Source organism: Eschrichtius robustus, chromosome 20 (genome assembly GCF_028021215.1).
Source record: "Eschrichtius robustus isolate mEscRob2 chromosome 20, mEscRob2.pri, whole genome shotgun sequence".
Lineage (NCBI taxonomy): Eukaryota > Metazoa > Chordata > Mammalia > Artiodactyla > Eschrichtiidae > Eschrichtius > Eschrichtius robustus.
The window spans coordinates 42,582,495-42,602,256 of NC_090843.1; the positions used below are offsets into that span (position 1 = coordinate 42,582,495).

The 19,762-nt window shown below is 37.0% G+C and overlaps 1 protein-coding gene across 2 annotated transcripts in view; it reads left to right on the plus strand.

Moving 5' to 3' along the window:
- The window catches only part of RPS6KB1 (ribosomal protein S6 kinase B1), a 37,419-nt gene extending 17,901 nt beyond the window's left edge, over positions 1 to 19,518 (plus strand). The window contains exons 5-15 of one of the 2 annotated variants that reach the window (XM_068529668.1): positions 791 to 938; positions 3,012 to 3,069; positions 4,522 to 4,622; positions 6,777 to 6,867; positions 7,051 to 7,141; positions 7,649 to 7,756; positions 8,054 to 8,116; positions 8,311 to 8,388; positions 11,263 to 11,370; positions 14,638 to 14,750; positions 15,676 to 19,518. In XM_068529668.1, the coding sequence (XP_068385769.1) occupies positions 791 to 938; positions 3,012 to 3,069; positions 4,522 to 4,622; positions 6,777 to 6,867; positions 7,051 to 7,141; positions 7,649 to 7,756; positions 8,054 to 8,116; positions 8,311 to 8,388; positions 11,263 to 11,370; positions 14,638 to 14,750; positions 15,676 to 15,913 (1,197 nt within the window). In that variant the 3' untranslated portion in view covers positions 15,914 to 19,518. Of the gene's footprint in view, positions 1 to 790; positions 939 to 3,011; positions 3,070 to 3,701; positions 3,790 to 4,521; positions 4,623 to 6,776; positions 6,868 to 7,050; positions 7,142 to 7,648; positions 7,757 to 8,053; positions 8,117 to 8,310; positions 8,389 to 11,262; positions 11,371 to 14,637; positions 14,751 to 15,675 lie in introns of those variants that run through there. The other variant, XM_068529669.1, reaches the window with a different exon arrangement.
- The last annotated feature ends 244 nt before the right edge of the window (positions 19,519 to 19,762 follow it).

The window sequence follows — 19,762 nt, forward strand, 5'->3', positions numbered from 1 at the left end:
TTATAGATTTTACTTTTTTTTTTTTTTTTTTAAGTATTTATTTATTTATTTATGGCTGTGTTGGGTCTTCGTTTCTGTGCGAGGGCTTTCTCTAGTTGTGGCAAGCAGGGGCCACTCTTCATCGCGGTACGCGTGCCTCTCACTATCGTGGCCTCTTGCTGTGGAGCACAGGCTCCAGATGCGCAGGTTCAGTAATTGTGGCTCACGGGCCCCGCTGCTCCGCGGCACGTGGGATCTTCCCAGACCAGGGCTCGAACCCGTGTCCCCTGCATTGGCAGGCAGATTCTCAACCACTGCGCCACCAGGGAAGTCCTACATTTCATCTTAATAACTTTTTATGATACAGCTTAGGTATCTCCACCTCCAGGAAGACTTCTTGCCAGGTCAGATGTAGTTCCCATGGCACCTTGTGCTTAGCTCCATTGACTCATCTCTCTTCCCTGGGACTTTGGGCTCCTGTGGGCTAGAGACTCCTTCTGTTGGTTCTGCTTTCTTGTTAAGAGCCTATAAAATAGTAGACATTCAACAGTTAGTGAATATATGAATAAATTTGATCTGTTTACATTAAAACAGATTATTTAGGTTTTCATTTACATGTTTACTACAAAAAATCCAAACAGTGCAGATGTATATAAGAAGTGAATGTCTTCCATTACCCCATCTCAGTCTCCAGTGGGAACTATGATTAATAGTTTAATGTTGGCAAGAAAAGCACAAAATAGATTTTCCAGTTACTATAGAATAAAAATGTCTACTACTTTGTTCTTATAGATCATCTCTTTTCCTTTAGGCAATGATAGTAAGAAATGCTAAAGATACAGCTCATACAAAAGCAGAACGGAATATTCTGGAGGAAGTAAAGCATCCCTTCATTGTGGATTTAATTTATGCCTTTCAGACTGGTGGAAAACTCTACCTCATCCTTGAGTATCTCAGCGGTCAGTACACAGCTTGGTGTAATTATTTGCATTAGCTCCAGAAACTTGGTCAAAACATTTTTTTCCAATAGAAAAATGCTTTTTCCCAACGTGACCAAATAGTTCTTAAAATTGACAAATACATTGACATAAGGAATTCAGATGTGACGAAGTGTTTCTTTTTGCACACAAATGTGAAGGAAACTTTAAAGGTTAAGTCTTTTTCCCCATCTGTAATATTTTATCTTAATCCCATTGTAATCAATTAAAATAGCAAACAGCTAATTGATAGCCATCAAATTGACTACACTTGGGTAAGATAATATAATTCAAATAAACCACTGATTTATTTTTTTCTAAACTGACATGGAAAACTTAGAGTGTTGTTTAAGGTAATGAGTATTTTTGGTATTGCATCTTTAAACAGAAGAGTTTTTTGTTTAATGTAGTCTTATTGATAGATTTTGCAGTTTACATTGGAAATCACCCACCTTTTCCAGGGCTTACCCCCTCCTAGGAATTTGTGGCACCCCATAGCATTTCAAGATCACAGGTATCTATTTCCAGCAAACACTTGAGTTTTCTGAAAAACAGATTTCACAATAGCCTGTAACATGGAACAGAAAGTTGCAGAGTTTAGTCACTTTTTTGTGACTGTTGTTTTTTTCTTGTACCTTTATTTTAACACAGTTTCAGATTTCCACAAAAAAGTGGTAAGAACAGGACAAAGAATTCCCAAGTACTCTTCACCTAGATTCCCCAAGTGTTATCATTTTACCACATTGTTTTGTTTCATCATTCTCTTTCTCTCCCTCTCTGTATATGTACGTGTGTATATAGATGTATATATACACACATATATGTGTATATATATTCATAATTTTTTTCCTGAACTATTTAAGAGAGTGTCACAGACATGATTTCCCTTTACCCCTAAATACTTCAATGTATATTTTTTTTCTGAAATTAACGACAGTATCTTGCATAACTGTACTAAAATTATCAAGATAGGATATTAACATTAATACAATAATCTCTCTCAGTTTCCTTTAATCTGGAACAGTTCCTCAGTCTTTCTTTGTCTTTCATGACCTTGACATTTTTGAAAAGTACAGTCTAGTTACTTTGTAGAATGCATCAATTTGGGCTTATATGGTGTTTCCTCAGGATTAGATTCAGGTTATGCATTTTTGGGAGGACCATCGAAGTGACATTGTATCCTTCTCTGTGTATCAGAGCAAGAGGTACATGATATTTGTATCTTTGTTCCATTACTGTTGATGTTAACTTTGATCATATGTATAAGGTGATGTCTGCCAGTTTTTTTTTTCTGGTGAAATTTTCCTTTTGTAATTAGTAAGTATCTTGAGGAGATACTTTGAAATTATTTAAATATCTCATCTCTCATCAAGCTTTCACATACAGTTTTAGCATCCATTGATTCTTGCCTGAAACAATTAACTATGATGATTGCCAAGTGATTTTTCTTATTCCGTCATGGCTTCTTCATTTATTATTTGGCATTCTGCTGTAACGAAGAGCTTTCCATTTATCTATTCACTGATTTACATCATTGTGGACGCATGGATTCTAAGATTTTTCAGTAGGATATCACACTTTATTATCATTGTTTATTTTGATATTCAAATAGTGCCATACTGTTTACAAGGACATTGCCAAATTCATGCAGTTTAAGAGTTCTAAAAATGTGGAATATGGGCATTCACTAATTTGCAAGGATGGTTTAATTACATACTAACATTTTTCTATATGCCGGTAAAATGTTAGAGAAGCTTTAATCAAGATTTTTTTTTTTAACCGCAGGTCTGGAATCTGTAAATATTTTGAAGTTTATAGATGTAAAACCTAGAATTCCAAAACTTGTATATTTCACATAAGAATAAGAACACTGCTAAAAATGGAATCCTGAGGACTTAGTTTTAAACCTGTAATTTTTAGGATCTGTTTTTTATTTTTAAAGGGTTGATGTCTTTTAATTATGGCTAAAAGGAAAGCACAAACCCTCTCATTAGAAATGGATTGTTGGAAAAAAAAGATTGTTTTGTTTCTAATGTCTTTTTCTTTTCTTTACAGGAGGAGAATTATTTATGCAGTTAGAAAGAGAAGGAATATTTATGGAAGACACAGCCTGGTAAGTGAAATTTTTGTGGTTGTATGGATTCAGGTAATAATTCATATAATTAAAAGCAAAATCCTGGTCCCACTGCGGGCAGCCAGATGATTCAATAAATTGTTCTGGAGCCAGTTGGTCACTCAGGACTCTAAGAGGGAGAAGCAGCTTTGGGACTTGGCAGCTATTGGAGGTCACATCATTCCTTTGCCCCCAGGCTTTGGGTGGAACGTTCTTCACACCAGTTCCTAACAGAACCATTCTCACTGGGGCTTTCTTTCCTTGAATTGGTAAGCTGCCTGCCTTGGCTCTGGGTGAGTGTGGTTTTCCAGTGAAACTTTATGTGTGGAGCAATGGAAAGTATCAGAAATCATCTCCTCTTTTTGTAGACTTTCCAGTACCCAAGGTGCAGTCTTAGGGAGGTGATAAGCCTGCACATATCATCTGTGGATTGATTCAACGGCCAGGATGGGATCTACCCTCATATTTCTTAAGATGGCATCTGCTTCAAATTAAAAATATACACACCCTTTTGTGAGATGACAGAATTGGGTAACAATAAATCAGTTTATCCTACACATTAATTGAATAGAAAACACTTAAATGTTTTTTCTACCTTAATTACCAAACTGCATTCCATTGTTTAATTTCAGGCCTTTTCTAACACAGAAGCTGCACTTAAGAGCCTTAGGGATGAAGTGCCCTTTTTTGGAGGAGGCTCTCTGAGCCATGTTGGAGGCTGTGTTTGTGGTCCTGCTGGCTGTGAAACTGCCTCAGTCCTCTAGGACACACCCTCTCCATCCTGGAGTAATCTGCAGGATTGCAACATTGTTATGCAGCCAGTATTGCAGTGCCTTGTGCTTTTCGAATCCAGACAGGGTTGACTCAGCCCTTTATTCTTTTGAGGTAGATAAATTTGAGTGTCACACAGTTTATAGTTGTGGGCTGGCTGGCAAGAGGGAGGGCAGATACTGTGGGCATGAGCTGTATATAAATATGCAGCTGTATTAAGTAAGGGATGCGTGGGCTTCTAAGGGTCAGGTTATAAGGTATTTTTGAAACTAAGACTTGATCTCTGAGAATAACAAAGTTCCTGTTTCCTATGGGATTTAAAAATTGGGGGTGGGTGGGAGAAATTTGCTTTGATCTGGATGACTATTGGCCTAGTTCCTACATAGACAGAACAAAACACGACCAGTGACAGTTTGGCATATTCTGGACTTCTTTGCAATTTTAGCAGTATGTTCTAATGATGAAATAAAACATTTTATAGTTTCACTAAATGAGTGAAACGTAAATGTCTCCATGCCTTTTGGCAGCATCCTATGCCATCTCTTTTCCCCATACCCACCCCCACTCCCACTAATTTGGTCTTTGGTGCATGTCTATTTCTTTCAAGGAATTTTGCTCCATACATAAACTGCTTTGAGTAGATTACTCTTTTTAATTTTATTAAATCACTTTTGTTTCCAGCTTTTACTTGGCAGAAATCTCCATGGCTTTGGGGCATTTACATCAAAAGGGGATCATCTACAGAGACCTGAAGCCGGAGAATATCATGCTTAATCACCAAGGTGGAGATATACTGTAAACAATTCTATAGTAAATAATCATCTTAAAATCTTCCCACACAGGTCATGGTCATTTTCAAAGCCCCATATTTATGCGTCAGTTATTATACATTCCTCCCTCAGAATTTATAGCATCATATGATACTTGTACTTATGGTTGATGAGATTGAAAGAGAATTGAGGATAACTGGCCACAACTACCTTTTCTGGTTTAATCCTTACTCTTTATAGCTTGTCATTCTTTTGAAATCCTTACATAAAGTGTGGTGAGCCAGAAGCCAGTCCAAATACTAATTTTGGTTGGTTCCTTAAATTGGAAAGTGAATCTTAACTTTATAAATTGAGTTTTCTTTACTGATGAAATACATAAGTATTAGAAGCAATATTTTTTATGATAAATTTTATTAATGCTCTAAAAAAGGAAAGGATTAGAATTGAACCAAAATATTTGATATAACTTTGGAGGTGAAATGTTTAGTAGGCATCAGTTTATTCTTGCTGTCTGCAACAACAACAGACATAAAAATCAGACAGACTAATTAATATTCTGTGCAGCTATAGCTAGAGCAAAGTGAGCCTTGATCATTACTGCATGCTGCTACAGACAGTTCAACTTATGTGAGAGTAATCTGGGCTGGCTAGACTTGGCAATTCACTCACATCCCAAAGGAGCAACCCACCAACTCGGGTATCTGGGGGCTGGTGGCAGCTGCTGATCCTTAGATGTCTATCGAATGATGCAAGAGGTAGTTAATGGTTTTAAATTCTTGTACAGAAAATGGTTTATGGACAACTGATGCCAGAATAAGTGTTTCAGATAGTGGGGGGTTTCTTGCTTTCCTTTCTTTTCCCCTTTTTTTTTTTTTTTTTTGGAGAAATGTACTTAACCACATACATCACGGGTATCTATGTATCTCTCTCTCTCCCAGTTCTGCCCCCACTGCCACAAATTTAGATTCTGATTGTGAATTCTAAGGCAAGGAATAGGATAGGGAAGTGACTAGTTAACTTCTTTGATCCATAACCTGAGTGTATCAGGTGGCTCTGTGAAAATAAAGGTCATACTTCTTCTGTGTCAGAGTAAAGTACACACCTACATTTGAGTTAATAGTCCATTGCCTTTTCTTTTCTCGAAATAAACTTGGAACAGTAGGGTCCCTGGGGTTGCTGAACCACTGGATAGCTAATGACAGTTCATTAAAACTAAACTTGAACTGAGATGTTCTTTGTGTAAGGTGATGAGTTTTTCACTTTCTGGATCAAAGATGATGGTTCCATGCCATATAGCAGTTTCATTTCTTTTTCCAAACTGCATTGGCAGAATAAGCTAACTTGTTATAGTGACTAAGACTGTTTTAAGAACTGTCAGGTCACAGTTCGTGGTGATAAGAGCTATATGTTTGAAGTACAGTGTCACACCTTTGTTTAACATGCAGAAGATCTTTTTTATGTTCTGTGTACATAATCCAGACTTCATCAAGTTTTCCCAGGACTTACTTGCTCAGGATGGTAAAGGATTCTTGGTATAGGTAAAGCTAAAGCCTTAGACAAGCTGTTTTTCACCTTTTTCTCATCTTCGTTTTACCTTTACTAGATAGATTATATCATTGGCAAAGATAATTTTTTTTTTTTTTTTGGCTGCTTTGGGTGTTCGTTGCTGCGCACAGGCTTTCTCTAGTTGCGGCAAGCGGGGGCTATTCTTCGTTGCAGTGCGCGGGCTTCTCATTGCGGTGGCTTCTGTTGTTGCGGAGCATGGGCTCTAGGCACATGGGCTTCAGTAGTTGTGGCACGCGGGCTCAGTAGTTGTGGCTCGTGGGCTCTAGAGCGCAGGCTCAGTAGTTGTGGTGCACGGGCTTAGTTGCTCCGCGGCATGTGGTATCTTCCGGGACCAGGGCTTGAACCCATGTCTCCTGCATTGACAGGTGGATTCTTAACCACTGGCCACCAGGGAAGCCCCGGCAAAGATAATTTTGCCCTACCCTTAAAGGGTTATTTAGCATCCCATTTATGGATGGAACCTTGCTAGTTCTTGATGTCTCAAAAAATAAATTTAAGGCAGAAAAAGTAAAATGGAAGGATAGATTATTGTCTTGTACGATACATTCAAATATTGCACATAGAATTCTCAGAATAACCATTTATAATCTTTCATTGTAGGTCATGTGAAACTAACAGATTTTGGACTATGCAAAGAATCTATTCATGACGGAACAGTCACACACACATTTTGTGGAACAATAGAATACATGTGAGCTGCATGTTCAAAGAAATATTACTGGTTTGGGGATAATAGCTAACTTTTACCTGGTTTAAATAATAGTGTGCTAAATTTTCTGTAGCAGCACTTGGTTCTGTATATTGTTTTAAAAATTTTAATTCAGATGATAGGCAAATAATGGATGTTTTAGGCATATTATTTTTCTCTTTATAGGGCCCCTGAAATCTTGATGAGAAGTGGCCACAATCGTGCTGTGGATTGGTGGAGTCTGGGAGCATTAATGTATGACATGCTGACTGGAGCAGTAGGTGCACAGTTAAAAGCTGCATGTATTATGGTCTGTGCTGAGTAGTTATTATTACAGCAAGAGATCTTTCCTGTGCTTTTTGAAAATGTTACCAATGAAGTTATTTTTAAAAAATCTAACACTACTGATGCTTTATTTAGTAGTATTATGGGCCTCTGTACTTTTATAAATATTTTCATTTAGATGATCTATGTCATGGCCTGTGGTCCTGTGAAATAGAGATAAAACAGATACTGCCCTTATTTTATAAATGGAGAAAGTGAAGCATAAAATCAAATGGCTCACCCATTATCACACCAAGTTAATGGTGGCAACCCAGTTCCTTCCAGGACCTTGCTATTTTCTCTGTGCCGTTGCTCAAAAACTACAGGTCTTTAGCAGTCATCCTATATCACAGCATACATTTCTGATCTCTATGCGTAACTAATTCAGGAAATGGATAATTCTGTTATTTAAAATTTGATTTTTTCTATGCTAATTTTTCTCACTCTCTTCTACTCTTAGCCCCCGTTCACTGGGGAGAATAGAAAGAAAACAATTGACAAAATCCTCAAATGTAAACTCAATTTGCCTCCCTACCTCACACAAGAAGCCAGAGATCTGCTTAAAAAGGTAGGGTTCTAAAATAGGCACTCAAATCATAAGCTTCAACTACTAGGATTCAAATAGATAGAACTGAATATACATTTTGACTACAGAATCATACACAGGTGTTGACAAAAAAGCCTACAGTTTTTGCAGGCAAAGGACAAATTTGTTTTAAGATTTCCTTTTTATTCCCAAACAATATTTAGAAGTAATTAATAAATCATACATTTGCAAGGCAAAATACACATGCAAATTCTATAAAGAAAAATAATCAATTTGACTAGGTAAGGTTCATCACTGTGTTTCTTTTCCTCTCTAAAGCTGCTGAAAAGAAATGCTGCTTCTCGTCTTGGAGCTGGTCCTGGGGACGCTGGAGAAGTTCAAGTAGGGATTGGCATGTTTGGTGGTTTGTGGGGAAGATAATGCTATTTTATGTATTTGTGAAGGTTATATGTAGTTGCTTATAAGTATAGCTTATTTTGTGATTGGTAACTTCAAATAGGCTGTTAATTTGTCAGTCCAGTGAAGTCTGTTCCCCTTAACCTTTCTTCCTGCTCTTTTGTTTTGTTCTTCCCCAGGCTCATCCATTCTTCAGACATATTAACTGGGAAGAACTGCTGGCTCGGAAGGTAGAGCCCCCCTTTAAACCTCTGTTGGTATGTATTCATGAAAGCATATAATCTGAGGGACCTGGCACTTTTTTACAATAAGAAAATATCAGACCAGTAAGAAACATTTATATTTATTAATAGTTCAAAAACTTTGGTCTATCCTCTCTTCAGAATCTTTATTCTGTGCAGTTTTTTTTTTTTTAATTAATTTATTTATTTGGTTGCACCGGGTCTTAGTTGCAGGAGGCGGGCTCCATAGTTGCGGCAGGCGTCTCCTTAGTTGTGGCATGCGAACTCTTAGTTGTGGCATGCATGTGGGATCTAGTTCCTTGACCAGGGATCGAACCCAGGTCCCCTACATTGGGAGTGCAGAGTCCTACCCACTGCGCCACCAGGGAAGTCCCTCTGTGCAGTCTTTTCAGGAACTACTGCCAGCAGCAATTGATGGCTATATTAACTAGTTTAAAGTTGGTTGCCTAAGATGATTAAATGTCTCAAGTACTTAGGACTTTTGTGTTTTTTTGCTTTGTTTTGTTTTGCTTAACCCAACCCTGTTTTGAATTTGCTTTTCTATAACAAAGTATCACAAACTAGGTGGCTTAAACAGAAATTTATTATGTCACAGTTCTAGAGGCTAGAAGTTCGGGATCAAGGTGTCGGCAGGGTTGGTTACTTCTGAAGGCTGTGAGAGACTGTTTCATGCCTCTCCCCTAGCTTTTGGTGGTTTGCTGGCAATCTTTGGCATTCCTTGGCTTGTAGGCACATCATCCTAGCTCTGCCTTCATGTTCATGTGGCGTTCTCCTTGTGTGTAGATCTGTGTCCATATTTTCCCTTTTTTGTAAGGACACCAGTCATATTGGGTTAGGATCCCTCCCTACTCCAGTATGACCTTATCTTAACTAATTACATCTGTAATGGCCTTCATTCCAAATAAGGTCACATTCTGAGGTACTGGGGGTTAGAACTTCATTATATGACTGTTGGAGGGACATAGTTCAAACCATAACAATATGTTTATGAGTAAATGAGTTAGCGTATTAGTTCTTGTCTTTTTCCCATCTCAAAATTTGAGAAAAGATAGTTTCTTTTTCTATTTCTTGAGATGATGGTGGAGGAGAAGGAATAGGATAATGATGATGATTATTTGGTCCTGGAGCACAAGGTGACTTGCTTTAAAATTTCAACGTACATAACTGTAAGGATAATTAACCCTCATATACCAACTATCCAGCTTCAAAAATTATTAAGTCATCTTGTTTAAACATAAACATAACCACCGTGCTATCATCACAACTAAAAAGATGACAGTTTCCCCAATTGTTTCTTTTTTTTCCTGTTGGTTTGTTTCAATAAGGATTCAATCAAGACCTATGTAGTTTGGTTACTATGTCTCTTAGGTCTCTCCATCTATAGATATCCTCTCTCAATTCCTTCTTTGAGGACTTAATGAAGAAACTGGACCATTTGTCCTGTAGGGTTCCTCACATTTTGATTTTGCTGATTTTAACCCCATGTTGTCCTCAGCCATGTTCATCTCTTCCTTGTATTTCTGGAAACTGGTAGTTTAGGTTTAGTTTAGATCTGATTCACATTAAACTTTTGGTACTATATATTTTGATCAGAAGATATGTATACTTACATTTAAAAAAAAAATGTTAGTGGTCATTGATTATTGCCTATATCAGTGGTTCTCAGCCAGGGTTGATTTGGCAAGGTCAGAGACAAGTTGTCACAACTTAGGGAGGAGTGCTACTGGTACTTAGGGGATAGAGGCCAGAAATGCTGCTAAACATCCTATAATGCACAGGACAACATCCTACAGCAAGAATCATCAGGCCCAAAATGTCAGAAGAGCTAAGGTTGAGAATCTATAGCCTAGTTCCAAGATTTCATTAGGGGTTTGCAAAATTGCCTTACTCTAATACTGTTATTCATTCTTTATTTATTAGGTGGAATTGTTCTGTAAAAAGATACTCTTGTATCAGTTGTTTGGTTACCTGAGGCGCAGTTTATACAGGAAAGGCAGGATAAATGTTTCTTTCCCAGTTTGCAAAATAATGAATTAGTTCCCTAACATCTTCCAAAATTGACCAATGAATTGTGTGATTTTCTTTTTAGTATAATTATGAACTCATGCTGTTTAACATATTTGTGTTTCAATTCATTGCAGTTATTTTTATTGATGTTCGGTTTTTCCCATCTTTAGACACTGGGTGCTTCTTTGTGTAGGTTCCTGAGTTCTTTTTTTTGGGCGGCGCAGCATGCGGGATCTTAGTTCCCCAACTGGGGATGGAACATGTGCCCCCTGCAGTGGAAGCTTGGAGTCTTAACTGGACTGCCAGGAAAGTCCCGGTTGCTGGGTTCTTTTGACACAACCACATGGTTTGATGTTGTACCAGAGAGAGGAAATTAAAGAAACAGATCTGGTGGTTAGATCTGGGTGATAATATTCCTCCACAAGAAAATATACTCATGCAGAGTAGAATATTACTTTTGCTCCTTGAGAAATTTAAAGGAATGAAATATGGTATGGGAAGAAACTTTAACTAGAGCATATTATGTGCTTTGTGTTTAAACTCTGCTTCAAGTTTATTACAAATTTGCCAACTGTGCAAATTGTCTCTAAAAAGGGATTTCACCAGTGGGCTAGCCACACTGAAGCTTTGTGAGAAGGGAAGATATTCAGATTTTTAATAGGAATGATAACTGTGTACTAAAGATGTAGTTTGACCTTTGATACTTTCCACCTGTATTTATTTTTCAATCTGTGCCTGCTAAGGCTATTTTGCTACTTTATTACAGTCAAACCCTGAGAAAAGAGGTCTATCTAGCGCCTTCTCTAATGTGTGTAATGCATTTGATTGATATGTATAATGTAGTCTGTTCACCATTTTCTAATCATTTTGTTTTTTATAAAGCAATCTGAAGAGGATGTGAGTCAGTTTGATTCAAAGTTTACACGTCAGACACCTGTTGACAGCCCAGATGACTCAACTCTCAGTGAAAGTGCCAACCAGGTCTTTCTGGTAAGTGAAAGAATTTCTGATGTAGCCATGGGAAATTTCAGTATGAGGATGGGCCCTTTTCAGTAAGAAACGCCTTTTTAATAAGAAAATTTCAGTTTGCTTGCTTTAGAGTTCATGCAGATAACCTGAGGTGCTTTTTTTTTAAAAGTTATCCCCTTGTAACTTGTTGATAAGTTAGAAAACTCATTCTCATAATCCAGCATTCCATTTTAGCAATTAGAGTCAGAGTATGTGATTCCTTTTTTTTGAATAGCCCACTGACTTAAAATGTTTGGCTCAGCATCTGAACTGAAGTCCACACAGTCATAGCAGTAGGAGAAGAAGAGCTCATAGTAACTATTTTATTCCTGAAACAGCTAAAGATTTTTTGTCTGTAGGGGATTTTTAACCTGTTGATTGTGAATATTTGACATCAAAATATATAGGTTCATATGTGATTGTAAGCAAATTAATCCTAAGGAGGAGGTATCTGTATTGATTTATACCTTGTCTCCTCAGACCAAAAAAACAGAATTTTAGATTTTGATTAACAGAAATGATAGGTTTATATCTGATGACCATCATTGCATATTATTTGCCTAGTACTTATTTTATTACTATAATTACATGTCATGTGAATATCTACCCGATTTTATATCATTTGTTTCCTTTGTCATTTGTCATTAACCTTTGTCATTTCTTTTTGGATTATCCCTAGGGAGAATAGAATATGGGGAAAGTAATCATTTGGAAGTTTTTTTTCTTCCTTATTTCTGAGTTCACTGGATTTGTCACTAACTTAATTTTCAAACTTTTTTTAAAAAATAATGCTCTCAGTATAACACACCACAGTAGTGTTGTATCTTTGGGGGTGGAGGGGTGGAGGGTCAGTTCTAAAGTTAGCATGGAATACAAAAATTGTGTATGGGCAAAATAACAGTTAAGTCACCATAGTACAGTATGCTTTTGAGTAAACAACATTGAATAGTAATAATTCTATAAATGTATGATTATATGGTGATATAAGAACATACATGCAAAATATAATTTTATAGCATTTTAATTACATAAGAGGGAAAGATGAACGCGTGTTGTTAAATTTATGTCAGCATGATGCAAAGTTACTGTATCCCCCTTAGTACAATCTCTTATCAGTTAGGGAAGTAGGCATGATTCATTTTAATTGTGTCATTGCTTTCTTTTTTTCTCTCATGATGTGGAATTTTGTTTTCTACTGATGTGGAATTTATACCTTTGATTTAACATACAGACCTTGTCTTCAACTGGGCATTACAGAGTTTTAGCTAGTTTGACAATTGTTTTCCCCCATAAAAAAAAAAAGTCTAGAAACACCTTACTACAAAGAAATCCAGAGTTGTGGTGGCAAAAGTTATGTATCTAAGCTTTCATTCCATTTAAAGTATTGCTGATCTTTTTATTTGTTTATTTATTTATGGCTGTGTTGGGTCTTAGTTGCGGCACGCAGTATCTTTGTTGAGGCATGCAGTATCTTTCATTGTGGCACGCAGGCTCTTCGTTGTGTCATGCAGGCTTTTCTCTAGCTGTGGCGTGCGGGTTTTCTCTTTTCTAGTTGTGGTGCGCAGGTTCCAGGGCACGTGGGCTCTGTAGTTGTGGCGCGTGGGTTCCAGAGTGCAAGGGCTCTGTAGTTTGTGGCACGCAGGCTCTCTAGTTGAGGCGCACAAGCTCAGTAGTTACGGCACGTGGGGTTAGTTGCCCCACGGCATGTGGGATCTTAGTTCCCTGACCAGGGGTTGAACCCTCATCCCCTGCATTGGAAGGCAGATTCTTTACCACTGGACCACCAGGGAAGTCCGTGTTGAGCTTTTCTTAATTACTTAAATTGGCTAACGAATGAATACAAGAACAATTCATTTGTTAGGTTGTAGCCAGAATTCTGTACACAAAGTGTATCTGTTTTAAAATTAATTTAAAATAGTAACAGCCCACTTATCTGGAGATTGTGGCTGTAGTAACTTCAGTTCAATTAATATTTCAATTCCTATTAGAATTCAAGGAAATTCAAAGATGATTAAGGCACAGTCTGGTCCTCTTGGTAGTTATAGCTTTAGCCCACAAGAACATGTGGGGAAATGGCCTTCGTAGTCCACATGTAGCTGTCACAACAAAGCATATGCTCTACAGAATTGCACCTTACTCTTTAGGACTTCACCCAGAGCCTTATTGAATCTTTTTATTATAACTCAAATGCCTACTCATAAGTGACAAGAATAATAAATAGAAGGGAAGATAGGTATAGGATTAACTGTTTTGGGGTTTTTTTAAAAATATTTATTTATTTATTTATTATTTATTTATTTTTGGCTGTGTTGGGTCTTCGTTGCTGCGCGTGGACTTTCTCTAGTTGCGGCAAGCAGGGGCTACTCTTCGTTGTGGTGCACGGGCTTCTCATTGCGGTGGCTTCTCTTGTTGCAGAGCACGGGCTCTAGGCGCACGGGCTTCAGTAGTTGTGGCACGTGGGCTCAGTAGTTGTGGCTCACGGGCTCTAGAGCACAGGCTCAGTAGTTATGGCGCACGGGCTTAGTTGCTCCGCGGCATGTGGGATCTTCCTGGACCAGGGATTGAACCTGTATCCCCTGCATTGGCAGGCAGATTCTTATCCACGGCACCACCAGGGAAGCCCAGGATTAACTGTTAAAGGGATAAACATGAACAGCAAGATAAATGACAGCTGGTAGCCTAATAGCAAGGTCCAAGAAAGAACTAAAGCTAACAAAATTGCATTACTGTCTCTTAAAATTAAGTTTTCACAATGCCGACCCTTATTCATCAGGAAAATCTGAATCTATCCATTCATTGGTATAAGACCAGAAAGATCACATGTGCCAAGTTAGAGAATTCTATTTTTACTTTGGCCTAATAATGAGAAACTGTTTGGGGGTGATAATCTTAGTTGCTTATATGCATGTGGCTAGAAACACTAGAATTTCTTTGCATTTATCTTCGTATTTAACATCTTAATGTAGAGCCTACATTTTCCTGTTTTGTTCTACTCCTTTCAGTAGAGTGAAATTTTGTTTGCTGGCATATAGGGCTCAATAGAATTCTGCTCTCTGGAGGTCTGTGCCTCAAGAAGTGACTGGAAAGAAGGTAACGGGGTGTGAAATGAGATTGAGGAGATTGGATAATATCCACATTGGTGATTTTAGGTGTACATCATTGTCCTGGTGTGTCAGAGATGGAACCACCACATTTTCTTGATGTATATGACAAAATCCTATTCTGTAGTCCACTGTTACTGTCTTTCAGGGTTTTACATATGTGGCTCCATCTGTACTTGAAAGCGTGAAAGAAAAGTTTTCCTTTGAACCAAAAATCCGGTCACCTCGAAGATTTATTGGCAGCCCACGAACACCTGTCAGGTATTCAGACTTATTCTTTTTTTTAACCTGGAAGAGCATTGCTTAAGAAATTTATGCCAAGTTACATAAATGGAAGATCTGTCATTCTCTTTGACATAAGCACAGCATCTACACCTTCTGATATTGCAAGTGACTAGTCTGTGACTGATCAATGATAATATGCTATATAGTTTACCTCCCCTCCTGAAAATAAGCTGTTACACTGGAAAGTGTACTCTTTAACCATTCATTCAACATTTATTGTGTACCAGGGGTTGTGCTACATTCTGGGGACACATGATTAAGACAGGAATTGTCCTTGTCCTGATGAAGCTTACTATTTAGTGAGACAGAGTCAAAATAAAGAAGGAGATAAAATATGTAATTACAAGCAGCGCCAAATGCTATGTGAAAAAAAAAAATAGAGTGTGGTACTAGAATGCAAAAAATAACAAGGGGACTCCTATTCATGGAGAAATAGCTAGCCATACAAAATACAGAAATACAAGGATGTTACAGGTAGAAGAACAGCTCATGCAAAAGCCCTAAGGGAGGAAAAAACTTGGCCTTTCTCTTGGAAATGAAAGGCAGGTCAACATTCCTGAAGTGTGGTGAGCGAGGAAGAGAATGGCAAAGGTTTGGAGAAATATTTTAAATGCAATGAGCAGATGTTTTAAGTGGGGGAGAAAATGATTTTTTTAAAAAACTAAGTATCATTGATGGTTTTATGAGGGCAAGTAGAGAGGTAAAGGGACGAGTTAGGAAACTAGCAATTAGTCTAGGGGAGAAATGGCTCAACTTCTGCTTTTGTGCTAATCCACACAAAAATGAAATTAAATGAAAAAAAAAAAAAAAGTCACATTACCCCACTCCCTTTAAATGTAAGGGAAATGTTCCTTGTTGAGATAGTACTTGAGACGAATGACAGCTCTTCCTTGTCTTAAAGCCCTGTCAAATTTTCTCCTGGGGATTTCTGGGGAAGAGGTGCTTCAGCCAGCACGGCAAATCCTCAGGCGCCTGTGGAATACCCAATGGAAACAAGTGGAATAGAGCAGATGGATGTGACGGTGAGTGGGGAAGCTTCAGCACCACTTCCAATACGACAGCCGAACTCCGGGCCATACAAAAAACAAGCTTTTCCCATGATCTCCAAACGACCAGAACACCTGCGTATGAATCTATGACAGAGCAATGCTTTTAATGAATTTAAGGCAAAAAAGGTGGGGAGAGGATGTGTGAGCATCCCGCAAGGTGAAACAAGAAGACTCAAAATGACAGTCTCGAAGAGTCAGTGTCATTACATAGAACACATTGGACAGAGGAAAAATAAACATGGATTTTAAAAAATCAATCAATGGTGCAAAAAAACTTAAGTGAAAATAGTACTGCGGAACTCTTAGGCACGTCAATTAATTGATTCCTAGCAACATCATCTCAACCTATCAAGGATTTTCATGTTGATGGCTCGAAACTGACAGTATTAAGGGTAGGATGTTGCTTCTGAATCACTGTTGAGTTCTGATTGTGTCGAAGAAGGGTTATCCTTTCATTAGGCAAAGTATGAGTTTGCCTGTAATACTTGCAACTAAGGACAAATTAGCATGCAAGCTTGGTCAAACTTTCCAGCAACACGGAATCAAAGATGAAAGAAACTTAACAATTGATGTTTTACGTGCAAACAACCTGAATCTTTTTTTATATAAATATATATTTTTCAAATAGATTTTTGATTCAGCTCATTATGGAAAACATCCCAAACTTTAAAATGCGAAATTATTGGTGTGAAGAAAGCCAGACAACTTCTGTTTCTTCTCTTGGTGAAATAATAAAAATGCAAATGAATCATTGTTAACCACAGCTGTGGCTCGTTTGAGGGATTGGGGTGGACTTGGGGTTTATTTTCAGTAACCCAGCTGCAATACCTGTCTGTAATACTAGAAAAAAAAAATCTATTTAATCATTTCTACTTGCAGTACTGTTATGTGCTAAGCTTAACTGGAAGCCTTGGAATGGGCATAAGTTGTATGTCCTACATTTCATCCTTATCCTGGGCCTGCATTGCACTGGAAAAATATCGCCACCTTATACCAGTATTTGGTTCAAGACGTCAAATGTGTTCAGCCTATGGCTGAAGAAGGACAGAAGAGAGGATAAAATGCATATCGAGGGCGGCAAAGTGAGAGAGAGGAGGGAGATCCAGGGGAAGAGGGTGTTGCCACGGTCCACCCTCTATGTCTAATCTCTTTACAGCAAATTGGTAAGGTTTTAAGTTTCACTTCTTTTTACTGTTTTTGGTGTCTGCCTTCCTTACATTTTTTCCTCAATGGTTTTAAAAGGAAAAAAGGTATTTTTTTTCCTATATTGGGGCTACATTTTTTGATTGTAAAAGTATTTGATGGCCTTTTGATGAATGTCTTCCACAGAAAATAAAACTCAGTGGCTTAATTTAGGAAACATGTTAACAAAACACTATGTTTTTGAAAATTGTAACAAAGTCTACATAAGTGATTTACAGGTACAAAGAATAAAAATAAAGGTAACTTTACCTTTCTTAAATACTTCCTGCCTTAAAGAGAGCGTTTCCATGACTTTTAGCTGGTGAAAGGGTTTAATATCTGCAGAGCTTTATAAAAATATTATTTCAGTGCATACTGGTATAATAGATGATCATGCAGTTGCAGTTGAGTCTTACCACCTCTTTTTGTTTGTCTTTTATAATGTCTTCAGTCTGAGTGTGCAAAGTCAATTTGTAATATTTTGCAACCCTACGATTTTTTTTAAATAGATGCTGCTTGCTATGTTCTCCAAACCTTTTTGAGCCATAGGATCCAAGCCATAAAATTATTTATGCATGTTGAATTCAGTCAGAAAAAAGCTTTGCTTATTTAAATGGCGGTTTGAGTGAGATAAGATGAAATCCTATGACATTAAGCAAGAATAGAACCATGAAAAATGATTGGAAGTATACCTTTTCAATTGTGGCAATAAATGAAACGATTGATAACAGCTCATCTTCGGACAGAAAGCCTTTTTTTTTTTTTAAATCATTCCCTCTAGACCTCCTCTTCCCTTATTGCAGCAGTCTACTGAGAACTTTATAACTGTAGCTAATAAATTAGAAACTAAATAATGGTAAGGGCAGAAATTGTACTTAAAGTGCAGGTCTTTGTTCTCTGACAGTTTATGATGTCTGAAAAACAGAACCCAAAAAGCTATGGTGATTGTACAGGCTTCATTTCCGACTGTAAATGGCTTGTACTACTCTGATACTTGTTTTCAAATGTGTTTACTAACTATAGTGTTGACTGCCTGACCAAATTCCAGTGAAAGTTTTACACCAAAATATTCCTCCTCAGTCCTATTGGCTAGTAACATTTGCACTGTGATTGGCTGGCTATAACCACCCCATAGTTAAACCAGTTTCATAATTAGTACTGCCAGCAATAGTGGCAAACACTGTAACTTTCTGCATAGAAAGTATTAATTGCACACTTACCATTCACACAAATGTTTTTCAAACTTAACATTCAGTGAAGTTAATTTTCTATACTGTGGCAAGTTTATTGAGAAATTGTTTCATAAATGGATATTCCTACTATGACTGTGAAAACATGTTAAGTGCCACTTTAGTGTCACAGACAGAAAGCACACACCTATGCAATATGGCTTACCCTATATTTATTTGTAAAAACCCAAGCATAGTTTAAAAATATATGTCAATAATACTAGTCTTGAGTTTCTAAGAAGGTTCTTTATGATTATTCCAGGTAAGTGTATAAAGAGATTAAGTGTTTTTCTTTCATCACTTGATTATTTTCTTTAAAATCAGCTATTACAGGATATTTTTTTATTTTATACATGCTGTTTTTTAATTAAAATATAATCATTGAGAGCTGAAGTTTACTAATTTTGATTTTATAAGGTTTGTAGCATTACAGAATAAACTGGGATTTATAAACCAGCTGTGATTAACAATGTAAAGTATTAATTATTGAACTTGAACCAGATTTTTAGGAAAACAGTTATTTCTTTTTCCCCTTTATGGTCTTAACTAATTTGAATCCTTCAAGAAGGATTCTTCATACTATTTTTTGAGATAGAAGGTAATTGGGGGGGAAGAATGCATGTATGATACTCCATAAATTCAACATTCTTTAAGAAATAAATGATTATAAATAAGCTGCATCTTCAATAGTATTAATATCCCAAGCCTTGGATTTTATATTTAATATAGGACCTACCTATTTTGGTTACTTAGTCATATGGTTCCTAGCTTATAAGGGCTAGATCTAAGATTATTCTCATGAGAAATGTTCAATTTATGCAGAATGGATTTTGAGGCTGTGGAAATGGTTAATTCCTCAAATAAAAACATCAATGTCCAAACATCTACCTTTTTTCATAGGAGTAGACACTAGCAAGCTGGACAAAATAATCATGAAGTATTTGTTCCACCATGACCTGTGGTCTGTTGCTGATTGATACAAAATTCTTCATGTGTGATTCTTAATTTACCACTATAGCACAAGTATTATATCAGTGGATTATCTAAAGTAACATTTGAAAGATGGGTTCATCTGTGTTTGCTCTTTAAACTATTATTTTTTTTCCTACCCCAAGTTGGCTTTGCATCTACCAGAGTAAATTCTTCAGCTGCCTTATTAGGAGTGCTTTGAGGGTAACACCTTTTCTGCTTTTCATCTTGTGTTTAGTTTACTGTATTAAGTATTTGATTTCAGATTGAATGAATGTAAATAGAAATTAAATGCAAATTTGAATGAACATAAAATAGAAGTGATTTTTTTTATTATTATCCTAAGATAGGAAGAAATAACTATCAGGTGCACATGTGGTTTCAATAATTTTTCCCATTAACATGCCAGATGTGTTCAGATTCTCATGTTTAATAAACTATATATGTGAAGAATGACAGTCATAAAACTGTTTTTGTGGAGAAATTGAAGCAATTTAAATTTATAACAAGTTTTAGTACTGATTTTATATTAGGTGTTAAACATCTGTGATTTCCAAGT